This window comes from Oryctolagus cuniculus, chromosome 17 (genome assembly GCF_964237555.1).
Source record: "Oryctolagus cuniculus chromosome 17, mOryCun1.1, whole genome shotgun sequence".
NCBI classification, from domain to species: Eukaryota; Metazoa; Chordata; class Mammalia; order Lagomorpha; family Leporidae; genus Oryctolagus; species Oryctolagus cuniculus.
The window spans coordinates 49,942,600-49,961,832 of NC_091448.1; the positions used below are offsets into that span (position 1 = coordinate 49,942,600).

General features: G+C 45.8%; 1 protein-coding gene across 11 annotated transcripts in view; it reads left to right on the forward strand.

The window, feature by feature from the left end:
• KIAA0753 (KIAA0753 ortholog) overlaps positions 1-19,233 on the forward strand; it is a 63,608-nt gene that overhangs the window by 7,764 nt on the left and 36,611 nt on the right. For 9 of the 11 annotated variants that reach the window (XM_051825332.2, XM_070061262.1, XM_070061261.1 and 6 more), the window contains 6 exons: positions 429-586; positions 4,241-4,865; positions 6,371-6,477; positions 7,580-7,642; positions 8,080-8,295; positions 12,286-12,496. In XM_051825332.2, the coding sequence (XP_051681292.2) occupies positions 491-586; positions 4,241-4,865; positions 6,371-6,477; positions 7,580-7,642; positions 8,080-8,295; positions 12,286-12,496 (1,318 nt within the window). In that variant the 5' untranslated portion in view covers positions 429-490. Of the gene's footprint in view, positions 1-428; positions 587-4,240; positions 4,866-6,370; positions 6,478-7,579; positions 7,643-8,079; positions 8,296-12,285; positions 12,497-19,233 lie in introns of those variants that run through there. The other 2 variants (XM_051825333.2, XM_051825334.2) reach the window with 2 other exon arrangements.

Below are 19,233 nucleotides of genomic sequence, written 5' to 3' on the forward strand. Positions count from 1 at the left end.
TTCTAGTCCCGGCTGCTCCTCTTCCAGTCCAGCTCTCTGCTGTGGCCCGGGAAGGCAGTGGAGGATGGCCCAAGTGATTAGGCGCCTGCACCCGCATGGGAGACCAGGAGGAAGCACCTGGCTCCTGGCTTCGGATCGGGGCAGCATGCTGGCTGTAGCTGCCATTTGGGGCGTGAACCAATGGAAGGAAGACTTTTCTCTCTGTCTCTCTCTCTCACTGTCTAATTCTACCTGTCAAATAAGTTAAAAAAAAAAAAAGATTTTCAAAAGTGTGCTTGCTTTTATCATGAAACTATTATATACTTATCCTTAAGCAGTCCTCAGCATGAGGTTGCCGTGGGCTAATTGTGGACTCTTGCTGAATGATCATGGCCATGGGTTTGTTGTTTTCAACACTGATGAGCTGAAAACAGTCTTGTTTCTTTTAGGAACGGTTTCAGGGAAGCCTGCTGCCTATGACAAGGCTGTCAGTGTTGTTCTGTGCTCTGACATGATGGGACCGAGCCAGCCAGCCTCAGCCTATGTTCATCTAGCATCTGGTACCCAGCTCGATGGGAGCGGTGACCCCAGGAAACCTCCAACCCAGGTAGTTCTGTGTTTTTATTATGAAATATTTCAAACATAAGAGTTGGAAGAGAGGGCAGTGAAACCACTTTCAAGATTTTCTATCTACGTAACCATGTGTCTCTAGAATGTTTGTAGAGCCATTTCAGAGTAAGACTCAGATGATGAGGCACTGGCTCTTACAGTCTTGTGTTTGAGAATACTTCTAAAAATCAGCTCTCCTGTGTGGCGGACAGAAACGTGTTTCCCTGACAGGATGTAGTGAGCGGTCCTCACCAGCTTCACTCGGCTGTCTCCAGTGTTGTGTGATGGGCGTCTTCAAGTCAGGGAGGGGATGGTTTTTGCAGTGCACACCGAGCTCCCTCAGGTTCTTCCCTGCGTATGTAGCCCTTGACCTTGTCCCTCCAGAAATCCATCCAGTAATCTGTTTCATTTTTTGACTCATTTCAGACTATGATTCAATCCATTCTTTGTTTACTGGTTTTTCCTTTTGATAGAAATTTTGCATCAGAAACTAATGCATTAAAATGTGCACAGCTTGTGTGAGCTCTGACAAATGTCTACACATGCGCCCGCATACCTCTGTTGAGATGCAGATAGTTTGGGCTCTGCACCGTGGTGCAGTGTGTTAAGCCACTGCTTGTGACACCGAGGTCCCATTTTGGGGCATTGGTTCAAGTCCCAGCTGATCCATTTCTTCTTCATTTTTTTTTTTAAAGAAATTGAGTGTTAGTTTTTTTTTTTAAGATTTATTTAATTATTTGAAAGACTTATACATAGAGAGAGGGAGAGGCAGAGAGAGGTCTTCCATCTGCTGGTTCACTCCCCACCCAATTGGCCACAACAGCCGGAGCTGCGCCGATCCGAAGCCAAGAGCCAGGATCTTCTTCCAGGTCTCACACGTGGATGCAGGGGCCCCAGGACTTGGGCCATCTTCCACTGCTTTCCCAGGCCGTAGCAGAGAGCTGGATCGGAAGTGGAGCAGCCGGGTCTCGAACCGGCACCCATATGGGATGCTGGCACTGTAGGCGGCGACCTAACCTGCTACACCACAGCGTTGCCCCCCCTCCCCCCTTTAAATTAAGATTATTTGAGAGGCAGAGAGAGGGAAAGAATCTTCCATCTGCTGATTCACTTCCTAAATGGCTGCAATTGCCCCAGACAGGGCTTGTCCAGGTTGGAACTAGGAGCCAGGAAATTCATCCAGATCTCCCACGTAGGTGCAGGGGCCCAGGCTCTTGGGCCATCATCCACTGCTTTCGCAGGAGCATCAGCAGGGAGCTGGAATGGAAGTAGAGCAGCCAGGACTCTAACTGGCACACTTATATGGGATGTGTTGCTTTGCAATGCTGACCCTTGAAACTATTTAAATATCTTCACTCCTCAAACTTTGACGTACTAGTTATAGCATTCATTGATGAGTTTTGCCTGAATCAGTTTTTTATTATGGTTGGCAAATGGTGATTCCTAATTTAACTCTTCCCTTCATATTTATTAGTTGGCTAACTACTGCAAGGAAGGACTTTTCCCTTGTCTTCATATTTATGTATTTATTTTAGTGCAGGTGTTTAGATTTTTACTGTGTTTGATAGATTATAGTACTTTACTATTATTACTTATTTTGAAGAACCAGTGGTTTCTGACCTGGTCTGTGCCATTCACTGCCAGTTGGCCCTGTTACTGCTTGGATGTGACCCCATCAGTCCTTGACCACCTTATCTCTCTCTTCTTTTATTGAATAGGGTTTTAAGGCATAGTTAGACTTTGCTTATAACCGTTCAAAGAAGAATTCATCTATGTATTTTTTCTAGTGCTTCTAAAAACTTCTTAAGGTGTTTTAAGCTATTTTTGCTTTGAGGGGAAGTTCACCTCTAAGCTGTAAGAACTGTTCATCAACCTGTGCACCTTTTGGATGGTAACCAATTGTTATGCAGGTTTTCAACTACTTTTTTCCAAAGTACTTTTCTGAAGTTTTATCAGTGGGTTTTTAAAAAAGATTTATTTATTTGTTTATTTGAAAATGAGAGTTACAAAGAGAGAGAGGTCTTCCATCCACTGGTTCAATCCCCAGTTGACTGCAATGGCCAGAGCTGTGCTGATCTGAAGCCCAGGAGCCAGGATCTTCTTCCAGGTCTCCCATGTGGGTGCAGGGGCCCAAGGATTTGGGCCATCTTCCACTGCTTTCCCAGGCCATGGTAGAGAGCTGGATTGGAAGTGGAGCAGCTGGGACTCGAATCGGCGCCCATATGGGATGCTGGCACCACAGGCGGTGACCTTACCCACTACGCCACAGTGCTGGCCCCACAGTGGGTTGTTTTCATACCCATTGGTGTACCCATGAGTGTATCCGTGGGTGTACCCGTGAGTGTACCCGTGAGTGTAACCATGAGTGTGGCTGTGAGTGTACCCGTGAGTGCACCCGTTTGTGTTGTGAGAGTTGTGGATGCCATCTCCAGACTGGGGCCATGGAATTCCTTGGCCTCAGTCCTAAGGCTGTTTCCTCATCTTTACAGGTCCATTCTGGAAGGTCCAGGGAGGATAAATGAGTTTTTTAGTTGGAAAGCCATAAAGTTTTTCCTTTGCCTTAGCAATCCCAGAACAAATAATTTATCTAAGGAAATAATTTAAAAGGAAATGTGCAGAGATACTAATTGAAGCACTGTTTGTATTAGTGGGGAAAGTGGATGTTTCCTAAATGTTAGCAATGTTATTGTTAGGTTAAATATGAAAAGGCCATGCCCTGGGTTTTGGAAAATGCAACCATGAAAAATTATAAGAATAAGAGGGAGGCCGGTGCCGCGGCTCACTAGGCTAATCCTCCACCTAGCGGCGCCGGCACACCAGGTTCTAGTCCCGGTCAGGGCACCGGATTCTGTCCCGGTTGCCCCTCTTCCAGGCCAGCTCTCTGCTGTGGCCCGGGAGTGCAGTGGAGAATGGCCCAAGTCCTTGGGCCCTGCACCCCATGGGAGACCAGGAGAAGTACCTGGCTCCAGGCTTCGGATCAGCATGGTGCGCTGGCTGCAGTGCGCCAGCCGTGGCGGCCATTGGAGGGTGAACCAATGGCAAAAGGAAGACCTTTCTCTCTGTCTCTCTCTCTCACTATCCACTCTGCTTGTCAAAAAAAAAAAAAAAGAATAATAGGGAGATGGAAACATGTTTATGTTCAAATGTAAAACAACACCAAGCTTGTGTTGTAATGATAATTGACAGAAACCTGAGCCTGCATAAGAATGCACAGGTGGGCACGAATGGTACAGGATGGAAGATATATCCAGCCACCAGATGCAGTCTCAGGGGGGCCTGAAGCTCTGGTGAGTGGCTGAGAGCTAGAGTTGGAGGCTGGTGTTTTGTTGAAAGGCACAGGAGTCTGTAATTGGAGGGTTGGGAATTGTATTGGTTGCTGCTAGAAGCTCTCTAGGTTGATGTTTAGAGGAGGATCCTGTCACGATGCTAGTGGTATAAGGATAGCATTGTGGGACTTGTGAGTGTAGGGCAGAGCTAAGGCAGTGTGAGAAACCAAAGCGCGTGTGAGAGTGGCCGATTCTATCAGTGCAACAGAAAAATAGCTCTTAGCACTGCTAATCCTATGGATGAAATTTAGAAACTTGATTATGGATCTCTGCCAACTGTGCAATACGTTATTTTTCTAAAGTGTGCTTACTTTTACTTTTTAAAGACCCAGCTGCAGTTTAACAGGGATGTTCCTACACATTCGAGCAACTTGGCAGTCCGATATTCTTGCCCACATGGAATTAGAATTGAGAAACTGAAGCATGCGTACAACGAGTCATACCATTGTAAAGACTCAGATTTCCAAGTTGGCCCTGATGTGAGCGGCTCTGTTTCGTTTTCTGTCATATCAGAAGAAAGACTTAGCTATGCTGTCCAGCTAGCCAAAAGAGACGTGAAACGAAGACAGTTTGAAGAACACATCAAAGAACTTCAGCTCAGAAGTAAGCCCCAAAGCTCTGAGAAGTGCGGGCACACTAAGTCTAAAACACCTGACCACAGAGTGGAGACGAAGGAGCCAAAGAGTCGAGAAGCCTGTCAGGGCAGCCAGCAGCTGTCCAGAGCGGGGATTCCCAGCTCAGGCACCAAGGTGCACCTGTACACATCCCAGCCAGGGCCGGCAGGCCTTGACGGGCTGAATTCACCACCCACCCGTGACCCAGGACTTCAGGCACGTCCCAAGACAGGGGACCACAAAAGCTTTGGTGAACAGAAGAGCCTGCTGGAAGTCCAGCGACTCCAGAAGGAACTGAGCAATTGTATCCACAAAATTGAAGAGGTAACTAAAAAAGGTAATGAAAACTGGATCCTTCTCTTTGGACGAGATACAGCGAGTGTGAGAATAGTTCAGATACGTTCCTTATTAGTACCCCTGCCCCGCCACTGAGCTCCACTCTGCCCTGTGTGTTGGTTTTCTGGGGTGGGCACTCATGGCAAAACAGCCGGGCGCTGTCCTCAGAAGCCAGGGAAGGAGCTCCTGCCCTGTGGCTGCTGAGAGCCCCGTCCTGGAGGTGGGGTACCTGCCTTCTGAACCTGAGGTCTTTGGCCACCCAAGAGTGAGCTATCTTGTAATAGTTTCCCTCTTTATGCAGAATTCCTTCCGGCAAACTTATTTTTAATTTTCTCAAAAAAGAGCGTAGTGTATGCATGTTATAGATAAAGTCAGTTCTGGCTTGGGCAGTGTTTGGACGAGTATATGCCAGTGACAAGGGAATTTGCCGGTAAATTTGTGAAATCCCTGAGCGCAGATAGAAAGGAAGGAATGTAACCATCTACTGTTTGCTACAGCTCTCTGGGCTTTCTCAGTGCAGGTGAGTCTGTGGAGAACGTGGGGTTCCTGTAGCTAAGAAGTAGAGAATCAAGCCCAGGGTTTAGGGAATTGAGCATCAAAAGAATTATTTTGCCAGGATAGTACATAGTCTAGCATTACATTTTGAATTTTAAATTTAATTAGTATGTGCATATATGTACATACAAGTATATGCATTTTACATAAGAATTGAAGACACCTTAAAAAAAAAACCCCTGTGATTGAATAAGATAAAAAAATATATATACCTGAGGTTATTTTGTCAGAGGAAATGATTAAAAAAAGAGTTACCAGGGCTGGGTTACAGATTTATTTCTGAGTTTCCTGGGAACCAAAGAGGAAATTGTGATCAGTTTCAGAATTTACAAATTCTGAAACAGAAGTATATTTGGGAACCATGGCTTGGAAGGAACAGATAAGCAGGCTGTCTCTCAGACAGTCTTAGGAACAACTTCTCTGAGCCAGTCTTGAAAATGTAGAGCACCCTCCTGACAGATGTATGAAGACTGAGGACAGTTGCATAATTTTAGTAATGCTATCTTAATATGTGAGAGAAAGGATTTCTCTTTTGGATTCAAGATAAGAAAGTGTAAAAATAACCTTGCTAAATATAAAAATAAGCCAGTAAAGAGTTTTTTTAAAAGATAGAAAGCATAACAGATTTTGGCTGCATATAAAGGATTTTGAAACAGTGAGGGATGCTTCACAGTGCAGTAGCTGTCTGGTGGGATTTGGTTCAGGGAACTCCAGCCTGGAGGGAGCTTAGTTGCGTGAGTGTCTTCACGTCCTTCCATCTCTGAGTCAGTACACAGGCCCACTCCTTCCTGGTTTCTTGACTGATGGAAAAGGAAGTTTTCTCTTAAAACAGCCTCATTTACTCTCTTAATAAAACTGGAGAGCTTTAACTTCATTGTCTCTTTAAGTGCCTGACATTTTTCAAGTTTCTATATATGATTTATAATCCACTTTTGGGGGAAATACTTTCAGATAGACGAGAAGAAGATTTGGATCCGGATGAAGAGCGTCGAATCCGTGTCAGGAGACAGGAGCAAGCCATTCGTTGTGCCCGGATGCACTACGTCCTCCAGCAGCAGGTGTGGAGAGCCCAAGGGAAGTGGGCAGTGTTGCTTTCCTAGAGAATTTCATGTTTCCTGATCTCAGATCAGCACCCAAGTGTCCTACATGATGCTGATGGGTGTGTGAGGCTAAGTTTCCTGAACACATGGACAGCTCTTTTTCCTTTTGTCATCTGCGTGTGTGTGTGTGTTTGTGTGTGATGTATATATAGCCAAACTTCCTAAACAGAGGCTCTTGCCTTTTTGAGGTCATACACTCTTGAGAATCTACTAAAAATCATTTCTTTCCTCCTTAAAAAAAATGCCTCTATGTTATAGAGCACATAGTTTCGCATCTGAAGTCAAGTGGATCAGTTACCCTGAAACCCTTGGTCCCCAGGTATGGACCCTAGTCTTAGAGGAAAGGGCCTTTTTAGTTTTCTGTGTCAGGTTAAGGATATACTAGAATCTTAGTAGGTAGCAAATAATTGGAGTATTCCTTATAAAGAATGAAGACTGTCCAGTATCTTTCAGGACATTAACTGGCTGGTGCACAGGCGCTATGTTCTTCACATAGTGATGGACTTCTTAAAACACTGTTTTGACTTCAGTGCTTGATTCTTTAATGAGCCTTCTCATTTGTGGTCCCTGAAGTCACATGTTGGTGTTACTGCTTGAGTGAGAAACTGTCTTCACCTCAGAGAAGATGCTCGAGTTAGATACTGTTCTGTGTTCTTTCTGGGTTCTGTTTCAGTCCTCACTCTGCACTGTGCCAGTGATTGTGTAAAACGTGTCTTACCTGCCAGACCTCTGCGTAAAAGGCTTCAGTGGCTCTGTGTCAGCGGGAGGACGGGAGCCGCTGAAGACTTCCTGGTCTGGCCCTGGTCTGGCCCTTTCCAGCCTCACCTCCACCTTCGCTCCTCCTGTTCAGTTCCTGTTACCCTGGGGGCCGGGGATGGGCCTGGTCACCGTCTTGAACTGGAAACCAGTAATTGTTTTTTGGGTACATGAATGAAGAGCCTTTTTTCATTTTCAAGTGATTTGACTTAATAATGATTATACTTGGACAAGACAAGATATATCCTTTTCTACAAAAAAAGATCAGTGGAGAGGTATGAATTTTCCATTTTTCCCCCTACAGGTAAAAGAAATCCAGGAAGAACTGGATAAATTGAGTCCACATAGAATTAAACACACTAAGAAGGTATGGTGTAGCTAAGTCATGGTTAATGGTAACTTATAAATTAGCTTCCAGGGTTCTGTTAGTACTGTGTCTGAGTTTTTTGCACTGCAGATGCTGTTTGCAGTCCATGCAGAAAGGGACCCATGAATGAGGGAATGAGCACCTTAAATAACTTTGGGTATGAGGTTGCCCTCTAAGGAGTAGGAAGTGGATTTTTGTTGTTGCTGCTGGTCTAAGAGGCTGAGAACAGGAAGGAAAAACCGTTGTCTTTTGAAAACTTTAAGCTTTATAGTTCTGCCCCTATGAAAACATTTCCACAATAAAGAGCACTTTATATATATATATATATTTAATATATAGAACATATAAAGGGTAGATCATAAATACTTGTAACAGTTGAGCCGATGCTGGAAACTCATGGCTGTTGAAATCCCTTCCCCAATCTTGTTTCTTCCCAGTCGTGGGCCATGTCCAGGCTGGCGGCTGCCCACCGTGGAGCCATTCGGGCCTTGCAGGCATTTGTCACTCAGTTCACCGACCGGGGGGAGCACCCGATTCCCGCCCGCTGTAAGGAGCTGGGCAGCCTCATTCGCCAGCTTTCACTGTGTTCTGCCAAGCTGGGTGCGGAGTCTTCTGTCCCCGACGTGGTTATAGATATCCTGCAACAAACTGAGGTATGACATCAACTGCAAGTTTTGTTGAACGTGTGCGACTGCTTACTGTCGCCTGGTTCCACTGGGATTTATGGAGAATACGAGGCAAAAATGCTGCCTCGTAAATGAAAGCATTGTTAGGGGGCAGAGAAGCACTTCGTTTTTATTTTGCAGTATAATCTATAGTATTGCATTTCACTTCTTTGAGAATTGGTGACTCGAGTATAAAGCATAAAACAACTTTAAATGTGGTCCATTAACTAAATAGAATGTTCCATTTCCTGGCTATGCCATTTAATAAAGAATTCATTAGCATGAGAAAGGAAACCAGTAAAGCAGTGCTAGATTAGGGCCTAGATTAGAACATCTGTGTTTAATCTAAAAGGATCTCAGAAGACAGGAAACATGGAAGCAGAGCCTCAGGTTTTGTGATGTGACTGGAGACTTCTGGAAGTCACAGAGGGATCCTGTTCTTACTTTTTTTTTTTTTGTAATTTTTTTTTTATTTGACAAAGTTAGAGAGAGAGACATAGAGAAAGGACTTCCTTCCATTGGTTTACCCCCCAAATGGCTGCTGCGGCCGGCACTGCACCAGTCCAAAGCCAGGAGCCAGGTGCTTCCTCCTGGTCTCCCATGCGGGTGCAGGGCCCAAGCACTTGGGCCATCCTCCACTGCCTTCCTGGGCCACAGCAGAGAGCTAGACCGGAAGAGGAGCAACATCCCATATGGGATGCCGGTGCCGCAGGTGGAGGATTTACCAAGTGAGCCATGGTGCCGGCCCCCTGTTTGTTCTTCTGATTGGTGACCAAGACAACAGTGGTAATACATCCTTAGTTTTACTTCCTTGAAGTTCGCCACCGTGTCATACGTCATCTCTACTCCGGCACTGTGGTTTTCAGTTTTTAAGATTATCACTGTTTTGTAGATGAGGAGTTTTAAAATAAGAAAGGTCACAGAGATGACACAGTTACTTCTTTTAAGAACTGGACATTGTTCCTAAAGCAGTACTTAGGAAATACATGAGTTTGTATTCCTTAAATAAAAGGTTTCTGGGGGAAAGAGCAACGACAAAGCATTGCAGGTGGCACTCAACCCCACTGTGCCACAGTGCCGGCCCAAATGAAGCATTATTTTATAATAAGTAATGTCTCTCTTTTCTTTTTAAGATTTATTTTATTTGAAAGACAGAGTTACAGAGAGAGGTAGAGCCAGAGAGAGAGGTCGTCCAACCTCTGGTTCAATCCCCAGATGGCTGCAACGGCCAGAGCTGTGCCAATCCGAAGCCAGGAGCCTGGAACTTCTTCGGGTCTCCCACGTGGGTGCAAGGGCCCAAGGACTTGGGCCATCTTCTACTGCTTTCCCAGGCCATAACAGAGAGCTGGATCTGAAGAGGAGCAGCCAGGAATAGAACCAGCGCCCATATGGGATGCCAGCGCTTCAGGCCATGGTGCTAGCCTGCAGCGCCACAGTGCCAGCCCCAGTAATATCTCTTTACTACTCAGTTTATCTTCCACTTAAAAGGTTTTGTTAATATTGCTGATAAAGCCTGGGAATGTAATTAATATTAAAAACTGTTTAATTAATTGAATAAAATAAAAACTGGGAGTCAAATTCCTGTCTTCTGGGGCAGGCGTTGTGGTACAAGGGGTTAAGCTGCTGCTAACGATGCCAGCATCCCGTATCAGTGCCAGTCCAAATCCTGATTGCTCTGCTTACCAACCAGCTTCCCGCTAGTGTGTCTGGGAAGGCAGCGGGAGATGGCCCACTGCCACCTGGCCCAGACTGAACTATTGGCAGCCATTCAGGGAGTGAACCAGCAGGTGGAAGCTTGCTTACTCTTTCTTCTCTCTCTCTCTGTTTTTCTCTCTCTCTCTGTCTCTCCCCCTTCTCTGCCACTCCGTCTTGCAAATAAATAAATAAATCTTTAAACAGCAGTTCCAGGGCCAGCACCATGGCACAGTAGATTAATCCTCTGCCTGCGGCACTGGTATCCGATACGAGTGCCAGTCTGAGTCCTGGCTGCTCCTCTTTCAGTCCAGCTCTCTGCTGTGTCCTGGGGAAGCAGTAGAAGATGGCCCAAGGCCTTGGGCCCCTGTATCCACGTGGGACACCAGGAGGAAGAGCCTGGGTCCTGGCTTCAGATCGGCACAACTCTGGCCGTTGCGGCCATTTAGGGGGTGAGCCGGCGGAAGGAAGACCTCTCTCTCTGTCTCTCCCTCTCACTGTCTGTAACTCTACCTCTCAAATATCTCAAATAAACAAATAAAAAAAAACTTAAAAAACAACAGTTCTTATTTTCTGAATTTTATACCAGTCCATTTCTACTACACCATGCATTTTCACCTTTAAATAAGATGATCTTAGGGCTGGCATTGTGGCATAGCAGGTAGAGCTGCTGCCTGTGATGCCAGCATCCCATATGGGCACTAGTTTGTGTCCTGGCTTCTCCACTTCCCATCCAGCTCCCTGCTAATGTGCCTGGAAAAGCAGCGGAAGATGGCCCAAGTGCCTGGGGCCCTGCACCCATGTCGGAGACCAGGGGAAGCTCCTGGCTCCTGGTTTCAGCCTGGCGCAACCTTGGCAGTTGTGGCCATCTGAGGAGTAAGCCAATGGATGGATGGAAGATCTCTCTCTCTGTCTCTTCCTCTTTCTCTGTGGCTGTGACTTTCAAATACGTAAATATATCTTTAAAAAATGTGATCTTTATGGCCGGCGCAGTGGCTCACTTGGCTAATCCTCCGCCTGTGGCGCTGGTACTCTGGGTTCTAATCCTGATTGGGGTGCTGGATTCTGTCTCGTGCTGCGCCGGCTGTGGCAACTATTTGAGGGGTGAACCAATGGAAGGAAGACCTTTCTCTCTGTCTCTCTCTCTCACTGTCTAACTCTGCCTGTTCCCCCCCCCCCCAAAAAAAAGATCTTTATGTAAGTGTGGCACAATAAATTGTCAGGTATAGAGGAAAAGTGGTGTAGTGGGGAGAATTCTAGATTAAGTCACCTGCCAGCTCTCCCATTGACTGGCTCTTGGTGTCCTTGTTTAAGGCCCCTGCCTTTAGTCCCAATGTGTAGCAGATAGGGTTTTGATTTGCACTGGTACATTTGTATGTATAGAATGCACTGTCAAGAATGTTATCAAATACAGACCTCAGAATTTAGACAGCAATATGAAATCCTTCAATGTTTTTAAGACTTAAATTTATAGTCAAGAAAGATTGTATTTAGAGGATGTACCTTTGTAATCCTGGAAAGAATCCCTAGAGATTACCTAGTCCCCCCCAAACTTCCAACAGAAATACCATTAAGGTGTCGGCACTGTGGCATAGTGGTAAAGCCACCACCTGCAGTGCCAGCATCCTATATGGGTGCTCCACTTCCAATCCAGTTCTTTGTCATGGCCTGGGAAAAGCAGTAGAAGATAGCTCAAGTCCTTGGGCCTCTGAACCTGCGTGGGAGACCTGGAGGAAACTTCAAGCTCTTACCTTCGGATCGGCGCAGCTTCTGCTGTTGAACCCATCTGGGGAGTGAACCAGGGGATGGAAGCTCTCTTTCTCTCTGCCTCTGCCTCTCTGTGACTCTGCCTTTCCAATAAATAAAATATGATAATAATAATAATTGTGGGAGACAAGTGACTCTAGTCACTGGCCTCACACATTTCCTTTAGTTTGTGAAAATGTATGTTAAATATAGTATGTTTCCACATTTAAAATGCTACTTGAGCTTATGATTTTTCTGTTGAGAATTAAAATGCTTTTAAAGCATATAGGATTGTGTTCTGAAAACTACGGTTAACTTATCATCACATTCATTATCTTTGTTATTAGTGAGCTTTAAAGAACATGCAGAAATTATTGTTATTAATTGGATGCCCTAAAGAAATTTTTAAAAGAAGTTAAGCAACATTTTGTTAACTATTAGATAGCCATGTAGTAATATGTTTGGGGTCCTTAATTTCAGTTTTGTGAGTGGAAATCATACTTTTGTGACATAAACTAAGAGAGTAACTGTTTGATGCAGGCTTTGGAATCTCTCCTGGAAAAGAAACTGTCGCCAAAAAAGGTGAAGAAATGTGTCAGTGACGTTCCGAGCAGATTTCCTGTTGGTAGCCAAAAGACCTTAGCGAGATGGCCAAGTCCACTGCCAAGGGGCCAGCAGAGACCCTTTGTGGAAAAGGAGATATTTCCACAGGACATAGTTTGGCCTGGAATGGCACAGAAACTTCTTGCTGGTATGTGTTTGAAAGTGTTTCCTGGGAGATGTTCTTTGAAGTTACCTGGGCTATAACCGTTATGGATGGTAAGTCAGGCTTCAGAATTCTAGTCCACTTTGCATGCACTTTAGGGTCAGTGAGTAGCAAATGAGATGCTTCCATGGGTTGGAGGCTGGAGTATTCCCTCTGCCTACATCGGATCATTTGAGCTCCCCAAAGCAAATTCCTACAGAGCTGTTAAGATGCCACTTGGGACACCTTCATCCCATGTTAGGGTGCCTAGGTTTGAATCCCAGCTCCGCTCCTGATTTTAATTTCTGCTACTGCACTCCCTGGGAGGCAGCAGTGATGGCTCAAGTAGTTGAGTGACCACCCACATGGGAGACCTGGGTCGTGTTCCCAGCTCTCGGCTTTGGCCCAGCCCAGCCCTAGCTGTTGAGGGCATTTGGGGAATGAACTAGTACATGGGAGAGCTCTATCTGTCTCTCTGTGTTATCAAACAAATAAAAATTGTTTAGAAGTCAGCCACATTTGTGTGCTGGTGTCCAAATCAAGGAATAGAACAGCACCTACTTCCAATCTTTATCCCTCCCTATCCCCTAAATTATTATTATTATGATGATTTTTATTGCCATATTTTGGTTTTTGCCTGATTTGGAACTTTATAAAAGTGGAATCACACAGTAGATACTCCTCTGGGCCTGGCTTCATTTACTTAACACTTTGTGAACCTCACTGTAGTAGTTGGTGTGTATGTGTCTGCTTGTTTGTCTTTCATTAAATTTATACTTTTGTATTAATATTTTCCATGAGGTTATAAATGGTATCTTTTAAAAGTTTTGATTTCTGATGCTTATTGCTGGTATGTAGACATACAGTGGACTTTCATGCATTAACCTTGGACCCAACAAGCTTGTAAATAAGCTCCTTTATTTCCAATAATGTATTTGTAGAATTATTTTGTTTTGCTGTGTATTTCATCATATCACATATGAGTAAACACTGGTTCATTTCTTTCTTTCTTTTTTTTTTTTTTGACAGGCAAAGTGGATAGTGAGAGAGAGAGACAGAGAGAAAGGTCTTCCTTTGCTGTTGGTTCACCCTCCAATGGCCGCCGCGGCCGGCGCACTGTGGCTGGCGCACCGCGCTGATCTGATGGCAGGAGCCAGGTACTTACCCTGGTCTCCCATGGGGTGCAGGGCCCAAGGACTTGGGCCTTCCTCCACTGCACTCCCTGGCCACAGCAGAGAGCTGGCCTGGAAGAGGGGCAACCGGGACAGAATCCGGTGCCCTGACCTGGACTAGAACCCGGTGTACTGGCGCCGCAAGGTGGAGGATTAGCCTAGTGAGCCACGGCGCCGGCCAACACTGGTTCATTTCCTTCTTTCCAGTCTTTATTTATTTTTTTAGATTTGTTTTATTTATTTGAAAGACAGAGTTACAGAGAGAGGTAGAGACAGAGAGGAAGGTCTTCCAACTGCTGGTTCACTCCCCAGATGGTCGCAATGGCCTGAGCTGTGCTGATTCAAAGCCAGAAGTCAGGAGCTTTTTCTAGGTCTCCCATGTTGGTGCAGGAGCCCAAGGAATTGGACCATCGTCTACAGCTTTCCCAGGCCATAGCAGAGAGCTGGATTGGAAGAGGAGCAGCTGGGACTAGAACCAGCGTCAGTATGAGATGCCGGCGCTTCAGGCCAGGGCCTTAATCCACTGCGCCACAGTGCTGGCCCCTCCAGTCTTTATTTTTTAAGTTTCTTTTCAAATACTGTTCTGTGTGTGTTTATTCATGTATTTATTTATATGAAAGGTAGAATGACAGAGAGAAGGAGAAAAAGAGAAAGAGATCTTCCATCTGTTGGTTCACTCCCCAAATGGCTGCAACAGCCAGGGCTGTGCCAATCTGAAGCCAGGATCAGGAGTTGCACCCTGGTCTCCCACGTGGGTGACAGGGACTCAGGTATTTGGGCCATCTTCTGTTACCTCCCCTGGTGCACTGGTAAGGAGCTGGATGAGAAATGGAGTATTCGGGACTCAGACTGGCACTCTGATATGGGGTACTGGTGTCATGAGCAGTGGCATAACCCTCAGTGCTGGAAGTCCAGCCCCAGTGTTCTGTTTTTGTTTACTTCAGCTCTAAATGATTGATAGTAAAACAAGTCTTTTTGATACTTGAGACTTTGTTAATTTCACATTGCATTTTTGTTAATTTTTTCTTTGTATATTTTGAACTCATACTGTTCTGTGGGTTTTACATATGTGTTATTAAATATCTCTCTTTTAAGGTCATTCACTTTGGGATCTGTTTTCTCTGGCTTTAATATTGCTTATCGGCTTAACTTGTTTGGCACTGGCCTAGAATAACATTTTCCGTGCCTTTATGCGCAGTCTTTGTTTGCCGTTTTATTTTGAGACTGTCTCATCAGTAGTTCATTGTTGTTGCTAATCCCACTGTAGAGCGCTGCACTTAACCTACTTTCCTTTACTGAGATTAATAACATTTTGACTGCGTTCTGCTTTGTGTTTTGTCAGTTTTTTCTTTGTTGTAATTTACTATATTAAGTTTTCTTGTTTTATTTTTCCTCTCTTGATTTGTAAATTATATATGAGTGCAGTCTCCAGTTGATTTATTTCTCAGTCTCCACTGTCCTCTAGAACGAGAACAGCATCATGCTCCACCTCTGACACGAGTGTCCCTCTGGGAGACTGGAGAGACCAAGCTATCCTTCCTGTTCTCGCTCACCCAGATGTTGGGGGCGTTTCTTCACACCCGTGGTTCTGCAGCAGACACCAGCCAGGTTTATAACTCAGTTCCAGTCTGACACTAAGGACCTGCACTTAGAGTCCTGTGCCCTGGGCTGAGGGTTCAGCCCTGTATGGCTGCTCCCCCTGCAGACCCAGTCGCAAGCCCTGGGCTGTGACCTGTGCTCTCACTTGTCCCCTAAAAATGGGCTTCTTATGGCTCTCCTGGAGCTTGCTAGGATGGCTCCTGCAGCTCGGGAGAACTTTACTTACATATGTTTACTTACATATGTTATGAGAAAGGGTGTTACAGAGGAACAGCCTGATAGGAGAGAGGCATAGGGCGAGGCGTGCTCTCTTGGGTGCTCTGCCCCTCCAGGAACCTGCACGTCGTCAGCAGTCTGGATGTGCGCTGGCCTTTGTGTTTCAGGGCTGCTGATGGAGGCTTCGTCATCCAGGCACGATCGGTTTTGTCGCCAGCCCTCTCCCTTTCACGGAGCATGGCCTGGTTTTTCTAGTGCCCAGCCTCCATCAAGGTGCTTACCAAGAGTTGCCACAACCGAGCAAAAGGTGCTCCTGTCACCCAGGAAACTCCAGGAACCAAAGACCAAATATCAGGACAGAAGAGGTGCCTGGCATCCCGTTACTACAGGAGCTCCAAGCGTTTCAGGATCTCCGTGCCAGGAGTTGAGGCAGAGACCAAATATGTATTTCATAAAATTATATCACAATAGCAAGGCCTAATTCACTGACTTAGTGTGAGGTGTTTCCTCACTCTAATGAGACTTGCTCTCCCCTGCGTTCTAGGCAGGTGCTTTCGCCAGCCTTTCCTGAGAGGGTGACCATTGTGTCTGCCCTGTGAGAGGAGTCAGCATCTGGCACGCCACCCTGTTAGACACCAAGGTGAGGCTGAATAAGAAAAGACTTCTGAGCAGCCGTTCACTTGAGTTTGGCATGATGGGCGCCGTCTCTTGGTCCCCTGGAGGAAATGCAGCGCGCACTCCAGGCCTGCATGCAGATGTGTTCCCTAACTGAGGAGAAGACGAGGTGCCTGTCAGCTGACCAGCGACAGCTCCTTGTAGCAGCAAGTGTGGGCAAGCCGGAGGGCAGCTGGGGAGACTCGCACCAGGAGGCCTGCGGCTCGTCCCAGCCTGCTAGCATGTGGCCCTGCGTCGATTTAATCTCCCGGAACCGTAGTTTTTTCATCTCTAAAATGACTGAGTTGTTTTAAGTAGCAAATTAGATAATTGCTGAATACTCTACAAACGTAAGATGTTGTTTTAGTTCATAGTAATAGCCTCAAGTTAGCAAGAAAAGGCTGGGGTATTTAGCTGCATTCTAAGAAAACCAAAATGAGTGTTGTGTGGTCATAACAAAGGAAAGCTTCCATTCTCTGGAAAATGTATGTGCAGCCGCTGCATAGTCCCTGACAGGGCAGGGTGTGTGGGCCCAGCCCTGGACCAAAAGTCAGAACACGAGGCTCTGCCGCTTCCTCTCCTCGTGACTTTGAGTAAAACACTTAGCAGCTGTTTCCTTGCCTGAAAACCGAGGGATCCTGTCTGCCTGCTCCGTGGTGGGTCATGGCGAGGCACAGAGGACAGAGTGGTGCAGAACAAGGGAGGACGAGTCTGCCGTCCTTGCCACCCCTGCAGTGCGCCTACAGTCACTGCTGGGCAGGTGCACTGCTTTCACCTCTGGGCAACGATGTGGTCGCCGCCTTATTGTTATTTTTCTTGTTTTTCCTGTCCCTATGAGCTGGGTTTCAGAGAGCATTTTTCTCTTTCTGTTTTAGATTCCAGTTTGTCTCATTCTTCCATTCTGATTTCTTAAGGTCTTTTCCTCTCCCACCTCACTTCATCCCTAAAAAAATTCACAAGGAACCACTCACTGGCTGGAAGACCCACTGTATGCCTTTGCTCTGAGATAGGTGCTTGAGCCCCGTTTTGATCCACTGTCTTGTGATTTATAGAATTGTTGGTTGGTGCAGGTTTTTTTTTAGCAGCTTCTGAAATGTTCTTGCCACGGTTGACTGCAAGAGTGTAGCTTGTCAGCCGTGAGGATGGCAGCTGTCTCCCCGCCAGCCTTGCTCAGGCTCAGCGCCTCGGGAACCTGTCCTCGGCGTGAACAGGTGTCAGGACCTGCCTCCTCTAGGTCAGAGCTGCTCTGATGTGTGTAGACTTGGGAGTTAAAGAAGTTACAGACAGAAGGCTCAGTCTTTGCATTCTTCTCTTCCGATTTATTTGAGGATACTTCAAAAAGTTCACGGAAAAATGAGATTGAAAGATAAGTTTATTAAAAAATTTGAAATCCATGCATAGTTATTTTTATAATAGGCATTTTCCTTGAAGTTTCTGAAGATCCCTCGTACTTTCTGCCGTAGTTCTTGTAGCTTTGAAAAGTATTTGATTAAAGAAATGTGTCAGGGAGTTTGACCCTTGACTTATTGCCCTATAAGTGGTCTGAATGTAGTTTTCCTTTGATTATGACATGCTTTAAACATACAGAAAGGAGCGGAAATAGCAGTATGTATCACTACTTAGATGGAACGTTTTTAGCATGCTTGCTATTTTTACTTCATAATTTTTTTTAGAAATGAAATATGATAGATATAGTTGAAGTCCTCCCCTTCCTTTTTTAAATGTTTATTTGCTTATTTTCACCTACTTCAAAGACAGCAATAGAGAGGGAGGGAAGAAAGTGTGTGGAGGTGGGGGGGGGGAGAGATAGAGAGATCGAGAAATCTTCTTTTTCACTCCATAAATATCCACAACTGCTGGTACTAGGCCAGATGAACGCAGGAGCCCAGAACCTAATTCAGGTCTTCCGTGTCGGTGGCAGGGCACCTGAGCTATCATCTGCTGCCTCCCAGGGTGCATGAGCAGGAAGCAGAGTAGCTGAGAGTTGATCTAGTTGATCAACTGTGGTATGGGATGTGGTTAACCTGATGTGTCACAACACCTGCCCCAAAGATCCTTTTAGGTTTTCTCCTTACTCCATTTCTCTTCGTCCCTCACTAGAGATTACTTTTTTTGTTGTTGTTTTTTGAAGATTTATTTATTTATTTGAAAGGCATAGTTACAGAGAGGCAGAGGCAGAGAGAGAGAGGTCTCCCATCTGCTGGTTCACTCCCCAGATGGCTGCAATGGATGGAGCTGCATTGATCCAAAGCCAGGAGCTTTTTCCAGGTCTCCCACATGGGTGCAGGGGCCCAAGAACTTGGGCCATCTTCCACTGCTTTCCCAGGCCATAGCAGAGAGCTGGATGGGAAGTGGAACAGCTGGGACTCGAACCGGCACTGGGATGTCGGCACTGCAGGCAGCAGCTTTATCCCCTAAGCCACAGCCCTGGCCCCAGAGATTACTGTTCTATTTTAGATTTGTACTGCTTATGTATCTGTCCATAAACTACATCAAGTATTGTCAGAGGTCAGCGATACCTTGCAATATGCATCATTCTCTTGTGGTTAGCTCCCCCTTACCCCACACACAGTTGTGTTTGTAAGATTTGTTCATTTTGATCCTGGAATTCTGATTCATCTCCTTACCGTTGTGTAGGTCTCCCTTGTATGAATATACCATTGCTCTGTTCAGTTTGTTTAATGGACATTTGGGTTGTTCCCAGGTTTTTGCTCTTGTGAACACTGATGAAGTGAGGTGAGTGTGCTCCTGTCCTGTGTACACACTCGAGAGCTCCCCTAGGCTGAGGTGTTCCCGAGGTCACACAGGGTCCAGTCCTTCAACTTTCCTGGAGCAGCCACGCTGCCGTCTGAGGTGCGCGGAGGCCAGGGCACTCCGCACGGCTCCCTTAGGCGCGTCCCTGGCTTCCGCAGACCTCATCTCCACTGCTCTGGTGGATCGCTTTGTTTGAAGTTTCCTGACTACTAGTGCAGTCAGTCATCTTTACATTTCAGATTTCCTAACTTGCCAGTTTCTCTCTGTTGCCTGTTTCTCTGTTGGATACTTTATTTTCGCTATAGACTATAGAAGTCCTTTATATAGCCTGGCTATTGATCCCGTGTT